General features: G+C 44.3%; 2 protein-coding genes across 2 annotated transcripts in view; one reads left to right on the top strand and one right to left on the bottom strand.

Annotated features, from left to right (window-relative positions):
- Positions 1-3,255, bottom strand: part of LOC134295487 (uncharacterized) — a 44,924-nt gene extending 41,669 nt beyond the window's left edge. Inside the window, exon 1 of the transcript XR_010002083.1 lies at positions 21-3,255. The gene's annotated coding sequence lies outside the window, so the exon portion shown is untranslated. The remainder of the gene's footprint in view (positions 1-20) is intronic.
- Positions 3,256-4,713: 1,458 nt separating this feature from the next.
- foxg1 (forkhead box G1) lies at positions 4,714-6,993 on the top strand. The gene has a single exon (XM_003214471.3). The coding sequence runs from the start codon at positions 5,273-5,275 to the stop codon at positions 6,719-6,721; it is 1,449 nt and encodes a 482-aa protein (XP_003214519.1). The 5' UTR covers positions 4,714-5,272; the 3' UTR covers positions 6,722-6,993.
- Positions 6,994-8,803: the final 1,810 nt, after the last annotated feature.

Genomic DNA, 8,803 nt, shown 5'->3' on the forward strand with positions numbered 1-8,803 from the left:
TCTGTTCTTTAGACTCTCACCATATTTCTCTTCCTCCTTTCCTCCATCGTCCATCACTTCACGGCCCCACTTGGTTTGATTTGTTCCCTTCGTTGCCCCTCAGAAAGCAGCGATGGTGATGATGCCGCGCTGGGGATGGATAAGCGCTGACAGCTTTCCTTTAACTTTGATCCGGATCCTCTTCTCCTCCTCGCCTCTACACGCCCACCCCGGGTGACATCTTGCGCTCTGGTTTTAGAGAGGCTTATTTCTCTCCCTCTCCCCCCCTTTTTTCCCCTCCTTTCTGCCTGTCTCGTGCAGGTGGGAAGGGCAGGATTTGATCCGGATGATTAACACTGAACTCCCTGCTCAAGGAAATCCTCCCCGTAAGCTCGCCTCTTTCCATTCCGAGGAGCTTAAACCACATTAGGGGGGATCGCCTGGGTGACAAAAGCAGATCGCTGATCCACTTTAGCCAGCTTCGCTTTCCCAACCACCCCCCATCACAACCCACCCCCATCAAGAATCCTCTTGAAGCAATTTGCACCGCAAAACATGTTTTAGAAACTAAAATAGACTTCTTTCTTTTTTGTAAAGTGTGATATATAATTGACTATATATCAAAAGACTGGAAATGCATGCTCTGGCCCACAAAGAGAGGGAAACTCACCTTCCCGATATACATATACATACACACATATACATACAAACACATACACACTCCGCGAGAAAGACAAGCAAGCGTTCACCCATGGATATAGAGATATAGATATAGATGTATATATATGTGTGTGTGTGTGTGTATATATATATATATATCTCAAGAGAGATAGAGAGAGAAAGATGATGGGATTAGAGGTGCCTCTTTCATAGATAGAATCATAGAATCATAGAATCATAGAATAGTAGAGTTGGAAGAGACCACATGGGCCATCCAGTCCAACCCCCTGCTAAGAAGCAGGAAATCGCATTCAAAGCACCCCGAGAGATGGCCATCCAGCCTCTGCTTAAAAGCCTCCAAAGAAGGAGCCTCCACCACGGCCCCGGGGAGAGAGTTCCACTGTCGAACAGCTCTCACAGTGAGGAAGTTCTTCCTGATGTTCAGGTGGAATCTCCTTTCCTGTAGTTTGAAGCCATTGTTCCGTGTCCTAGTCTGCAGGGCAGCAGAAAACAAGCTTGCTCCCTCCTCCCTATGACTTCCCCTCACGTATTTGTACATGGCTATCATGTCTCCTCTCAGCCTTCTCTTCTGCAGGCTAAACATGCCCAGCTCTTTAAGCCGCTCCTCATAGGGCTTGTTCTCCAGACCCTTAATCATTTTAGTCGCCCTCCTCTGAACGCTTTCCAGCTTGTCAACATCTTGTCAGATAATATGAGATATGCGTGTGTATGTGTATGTACATACATACATATGCATACATGCATACACACAAATATACACATCTTATCTATGAGAGAAATATACACATATCTTATCTATGATATATATATATATACATACACATACACACACATGCATACACAAAAATATACACATGTCTTCTCTATGAAAGATATGCATACATTTCCTATCTATGAGAAGTGTGTGTGTGTGTGTGTGTGTATATATATATATATATATATATATACACATATGCACACATATACACACACACAAATATACACATATCTCATCTATGAGAGATATACACATATCTATGAGAGGTATATATACATATACACACACATGCATACACACAAATATATACTTGTTTTATCTATGAAAGATATGTATACATATCCTGTCTATGAGAAGTGTGTGTGTGTATATATGTATATGTGTGTGTGTGTATACATATACACACATACCTACACACACAAATATACACATATCTCATCTATGAGAGATACACACAAATATAAACATATGTATGAGCGAAATGTACACATATCTGAGAGAAGTATACACACACACATGCATACACACAAATATACACATATCTATCTATTTATGAAAGAGGCACCTCCAATCGTCTCACCTTTCTCTCTCTCTCGCTATATATATATATATATATATATATATATATATATATATATATATATATACACACACGTACATCTATATCTATGGGTGAATGCTTTTTTTTCTTTCTCGAGGAGTGTGTATATACACATATTCATATCTTATCTAACTATCTATCTATCTATCCGTGAAAGAGAAACATCCATCATCAATATTATGTGGATGATGACAACAGGATTGCGTCTCTCTTTCTGGCCCATAGCATGCATTTCCTGCCAGCAATACCACTTATCTCTCCATATATTTATACACACATGACGCACATATTTATACACACATATACAAACGCATGCATGTTAAGTTTGCGGAAGTACTTTCCTCCCCGTTCAAAGCACGCCTTCCTCCCAAGTAAGCCCTGAACAGGATCCTCTCTTCCATTCCAACTATTTCCCGCCACGATAAGAAGCCTAGCTTTAGTGTGTCCTCTTGGTCGTTGAGGATAGATCCACTCCCGACCCCGAAAGAAATCCCCGGGTTCAGAAATAATGCCATGCAGAGGTCAGATGTTGGGGAAAGAGGGGGGGAGGAGAGCAACAACAAATCCCAAGATGGACAAAAAAACCCCAGGTTAAAACAGAGGGGAGAAAGAATAGAAAGGGGGGAAGGGTTGAAGAATTATTACCTCGTGTTTATTCGAGTTTATTATTATTATTATTATTATTATTATTATTATTATTATTATTATTATTATTATTATTTTTAAAACCCACTCCCCCTCCTCTACAACCCCCTCTTTTCCAAGCCAAATAGAAACGCCCGCTCCTCCGCCAATGTGTTCTTCTTCTCTTCTTCAGCGCCGCCTGGGAGTCTTGGGAGGCGGTTCGGCTTCGTCTCTGGCTGCCCATCCATAGTTCCGCTTCCAAGTCAAGGGGGCGCCCAGGGGTTGTCGCCAGCGCCCTCAGCCCAGGCTTCTCTCTCCCTCCCCCCTCCCCCGCCTCCCACCCCTTTGGCTCATTCCACCGCCTTCTCCTTCCGCTATTTTAGAGGCCAACAGGACCTCACCATCGCCAAAAAAGGGGGGGGGTGAAGGGTGGTTTCTTTTATCCCTCCTCCTCCTCCTCCTCTGCCATGCACTTCCCCCTCCTTCCTTCCTTCCTTCCCTTAAAAAAAAGAAGATCCAAAGCCGGCATGAGAAAGGCCTAACAAGCTTGTAGTGCTGCAAAGTAGTCCTCGCTTTCCCCCAACCACCATTTCCTTTCCTTCTCTTACTCCGCCCGCCTCATTCTCTCTTCAAATAAACACACAAGGAAAGTTTATTATGCTATAAATATATAAGCAGTGTGAGAGAGGGAGAGATCTTCTACGTCATTGACTACAGAGGAGGGGGCTCTTTTACGCGATATATATATATATGCATAAACTTATATACATATATATGGATCTATACTTTGGCAAACAGCGTAAAAGAGCCCCCTCCTCTTATATATATTATATTATTATATACTATAATACATGTTAATATATATTATATATTATATTATCGTATGATACAATATATAACAATACAATAGTATAATATAATATATGTTTACATATATATATATATATATATATATACATACATATATGGATCTACACTTTGGCAAACAGCATAAAAGAGCCTCCTCCTCTTATATATATAATATATATATTATTATATATTATTACATATAAAATAACATGTAAGATTATAATATAACATATGTTTATATATGTATAAACATATATTATATTATATATACATACACTTGCACTCATATATATATGTATGTATATATATATTAACTTATATATATATAAGTTAGATATATAATATATATATATATATATATATATATATATATATATATATTAATATATTAACTTATATTATATATACATATATATTGATCTACACTTTGGCAAACAGAGTAAAAAAGCCCCCTCCTCTTATATACATATAAAACATACACACACACACACACACATAATATATATAATATATAATATATAATAATATAATATTATATAGGATATGTTTATATATGTACATGTATTATATTACATTATATTGACATATACTTGCACTGATATATAATAAGCATATATATATATATATATATATATATATATATATATAATAAATTTATATAATAATATTAACTTATATTGTATATACATATATATGGATCTACACTTTGGCAAACAGCATAAAAGAGCCCCCTCCTCATATATACATATACATACACATACACACATATATAATATATGAAATAATATAATAGTATATAAGATATGTTTATATATGTACATGTATTATATTATATTGACATATACTTGCACTCATTCATATATATATATTAATATCATATATGTTTATATATATATATATATATATATATATATATATATATATCCATGGGAAGGGGGTGTGGATGGGAGGGAGGGAGTGCCAGCCCCCGCCGCCGCCGCCGCGCAGTGATGCGCCTTCCCCGCTCGGTATCCCTGCGCCCTCCCTCCCGCGAAGGGTGAAAGGAAGGAGAGAGAGCGCGCGCCAACGAGGAGGAAGAGGAGGAGACGAAGCCCCGCGCTGATTGGCCGCCCGGAAGGGAGACGTCCCCGGACGCCTTGCGCTCTGATTGGACAACCGGTGGGAAAAAGGTTAAACCAAAAAAAAATTATTTTTTTACAGCCCTAGTGTGTGTGTCTAGAGCTGGGGAAATTAATTGTCGCGAAAAGCCGTCGCCGCTGCTGGGGCTGCTGGTTTGCTTGCCCCCCCTCCCTTTTTTTTTTTTTTTAAAAAAAATCCACCATGAAGTAGAAAGGGAGTTCCTAATTTATTTATTTTTGAAAGAAAAAAGGACCCACATTTTCTTGTCCTTTGGAAACATCCCCCCTTTGAGCTTTCTTTTGGAAGGGGACATTTTTTTGAGCGTGGTTACCCCTTCTCCCCCTCCCTCCCTCCCTCCCTCCTGCTCCCCATCCTCCCCTCCCCTTCCTCCTGTTGCCTTTTGGCTCTCCCTCACTCTCTCCCTTTGCTTTGCCGGCTCCCTCTTGTCTTTCCCGTCCTCCCTTCGTCAGCTCCGGTCTTTTGCTACATGCCTCCTCGCCAAGCTCTGGAGCCGGTGGTCCAAGCGCCTGGCTGCTGCTGCTGCCTTTCCGTGGACCCAGCAGCCTCCCCCGTCGGCAGCCCCAGCCCCAGCCTCTCCTCTTCCTCCTCCAGCAGCTCTTCTTCCCAGCCGGGCCCCTTCCCCCCGCCGCCTCGCCTGGGGGATGTTGGACATGGGCGATAGGAAGGAAGTCAAGATGCTGCCCAAGTCCTCCTTCAGCATCAACAGCCTGGTGCCCGAAGCAGTGCAGAACGACAACGGGAGCAGCAGCAGCAGCAACCACAACCACGGGCACCAGCACCACCACAACAACCACCACCCGCACCACCACCACCACCACCACCACCACCACATCCACCAGCAGCAGCAGCAAGCCCCCCAGCGAGGGGCCCCCACGGCGGAGGAGGACGAGGAGGAGGACAAGGGCCAGCTCTTGCTGCAGCCGCCCGGGGCCGGCGGGGCCACTTCGGGGGCGCCTTCCTCAGAAACGGTGGTGAGCAAAGGAGATCCGGTCTCCGACCTCGAAGGGGAGAAGGAGAAGGGCTCCCCGGAGGAGAAGAAGGCCTCTCCGGACGGCGCCAAGGACAGCGAGGGCGGCAAGGAGGGCGAGAAGAAGAACGGCAAGTACGAGAAGCCTCCCTTCTCGTACAACGCGCTGATCATGATGGCCATCCGGCAGAGCCCCGAGAAGCGCCTCACCCTGAACGGCATCTACGAGTTCATCATGAAGAACTTCCCTTACTACCGGGAGAACAAGCAGGGCTGGCAGAACTCCATCCGACACAACCTGTCGCTCAACAAGTGCTTCGTGAAGGTGCCCCGGCACTACGACGATCCGGGGAAAGGCAACTACTGGATGCTGGACCCGTCCAGCGACGACGTCTTCATCGGGGGCACGACGGGGAAGCTGCGCCGGCGCTCCACCACCTCGAGAGCCAAGCTGGCCTTCAAGCGGGGCGCCCGGCTCACCTCCACGGGCCTGACGTTCATGGACCGGGCGGGCTCCTTGTACTGGCCCATGTCGCCCTTCCTCTCGCTGCACCACCCGCGGGCCGGGGGCGCGCTGGGCTACAACTCCGCGGCCTCGGCCTACCCGAGCCACCCCATGCCCTACAGCTCGGTGCTGGCGCAGAACTCCTTGAGCAACCAGCACTCCTTCGCGCCCTCCAACGGGCTGAGCGTGGACCGGCTGGTCAACGGCGAGCTGCCCTACGCCACGCACCACCTCACCGCCGCCGCCGCCCTGGCCGCCTCGGTGCCCTGCGGCCTGTCGGTGCCCTGCTCGGGCGCCACCTACTCCCTCAACCCCTGCTCGGTCAACCTGCTGGCCGCCGGACAGACCAGTTACTTTTTCCCCCACGTCCCGCACCCCTCCATGAGCTCCTCCTCCTCCTCCTCGCAGAGCAGCAGCAGCGCCTCCTTGGCGGCCGTGGGCCGGGCCGCCTCGGCCTCCAGCTCGCCCCAGGCGCCCTCCTCGGCCTCGGGCCCGCTCTCCTGCGAGGCGCTCCGGCCCACCTTGCCGCCCGCCTTCTCCACCGGACTCTCGGGGGGACTCTCCGACTACTTCACGCACCAGAACCAGGGCGCTTCCTCCAACCCGCTCATCCATTAACCCTCCCCCCATCCCCTCCGGCGGGGCCCAGGCCCGGGACTTGTAAGTTTGGAACGTTTTACACACTTCTTCATTTTCCCGCCTTGTAAGTAAAATAATTAAAAAAAACAAACATGCGAATTGGGACGAGAGCGAGCGAACGAGCGACTGAGCGAGCGAGCGAGCGAGAGAGCGCCAGGCCATATCTATATCTATCTCTAGAAAACAAAACAACAAAAGGAACAAAACCGAAAGAAAAGACAAAAAAAAAAACTCTCCCAGGAAAACAAAAATTGGGGAAAATACAATAAGAGTCCAGGTATTGTTTATTCAGTTTCCCTCCTTGCCTTCTTCCTCCTTTCTCCTCTTTTTTATTTTTCTGTATGTTTGTTCAGTCTCTTTAAAGGTGGTTTATGATTCCCAACAAAAAGATGCTGGATTTATACGGCCATATAATGGAGTTTGAACTGCATTATATCCTCAGTGTAGACCCATTTACACTCCAAACTGCATTATATGGATCTACATTGACCAGTTTATGATTCCCAACAAAAGATGATGGGTTTATACTGTCATACAATGGAGTTGGAACTGCATTATATCATCAGTATAAGACCCCCTTTACAGTCCAAACTGCATTATATGGATCTACATTGACCATAGTACAGTTTATGATTCCCAACAAAAGATGCTGGATTTATACGGCCATATAATGGAGTTGGAACTGCATTATATCATCAGTGTATACCCATTTACAGCTCAAACTGCATTATATGGATCTACATTGATCAGATAATGCAGTTTATGATTCTCAACAAAAATGCTGGATTTATAATGTCATATAATGGAGTTTGAGCTGCATTATATCATCAGTGTAGACCCATATACAGTCCAAACTGCATTATATGGATCTACATTGACAAATTAATGTAGTTTGGCCCCACATAATGCAGTCGAACTGCACAGCACTGTGTTATATCAGTCTAACACAGTTCAGCAAGGTTCAAGCTGCATGATATGGGTCTACACTGACCATGTAATTCAGTCTGTACCCATATCATGCAGTTTAACTACATTCTGTGGGTCTACACAGTTCCATAAAGTTCGAACTGTATTACATGGCTTTACATTGGCCACATAATGCAGTTTGGACCCATATAATTCAGTTGAACTCCACTGCACTGTTATAACAGTCTAACACAGTTCACCAAGGTTCAAGCTGCATGATATGAGTCTACACTGACCATGTAGTTCAGTCTGTAGCCATACCATGCAGTTTTACTGCATTGAATTGCATTCTGTGGATCTATACAGTTCCATATAGTTCCAATTGTATGGCATGGCTTTACATTGACCATATAACGCAGTTTGGACCCATATAGTGCAGTTAAGCTGCACTATATGGGCCTATACAGTTCAATCTACATTATGTGAGTGTACACTGACCATATATATAACAATGCAGTTCCAACAGCATTATTTGACAGTGTAGATCCAGCCAGTGAGGCGAGTCACCAATGTGGAAAGATGGAGAGAAGATATACTGTAAACGGTGCAGGTGAGAAAGGGAAGAAAACAAAACAAAAAAAGACATCTAGGCGAATGTGTATCTAAAAGAGTGATTGCTCTTTTCTTTCTTTCTTTCTTTGCCGTTTTTTTTTTTGTCTCCGCTTTGACTTGCCACGCCGCCAGATTTGCCATGTTTTCATTATTATTACGTTATCATTGATCTGTTGGTGGGTGCAGACGATGAAAAATAATAACAATAATAAAATAAAATTAAAAATATGAATTGAATGGCACGATTCAAATTGTCATTTGTATGGAAGCCAAACAATTAGACAGAGGAGCCCAAAAGCAACATTTTGGCCGTGGATTCATTCTTTTGTCCTCCACTTTTGGAAAGAAGTAGTTTTCGTATTTTTTTCTCTCGCTTCCTCTTCCCACCTTTTTTTCTTATTTCCTTTTTGTTTACTTTTAGACCAAAGATTGGGTTTTAGCAAATGCATTCCTTGTACTAAAAGGTCCCCCCATCCTTTGAAAATACATTCAAAAAACAAAGCCCGAATTCTATCCTTTCAGTTTGGCAACACTGCCCATTCA

Source organism: Anolis carolinensis, chromosome 1, assembly GCF_035594765.1.
Source record: "Anolis carolinensis isolate JA03-04 chromosome 1, rAnoCar3.1.pri, whole genome shotgun sequence".
Lineage (NCBI taxonomy): Eukaryota > Metazoa > Chordata > Lepidosauria > Squamata > Dactyloidae > Anolis > Anolis carolinensis.

Bases quoted from the DNA above. Each gene is read 5' to 3' on its own strand.
- foxg1 (XM_003214471.3), top strand. From the start codon at position 5,273: ATGTTGGACATGGGCGATAGGAAGGAAGTCAAGATGCTGCCCAAGTCC.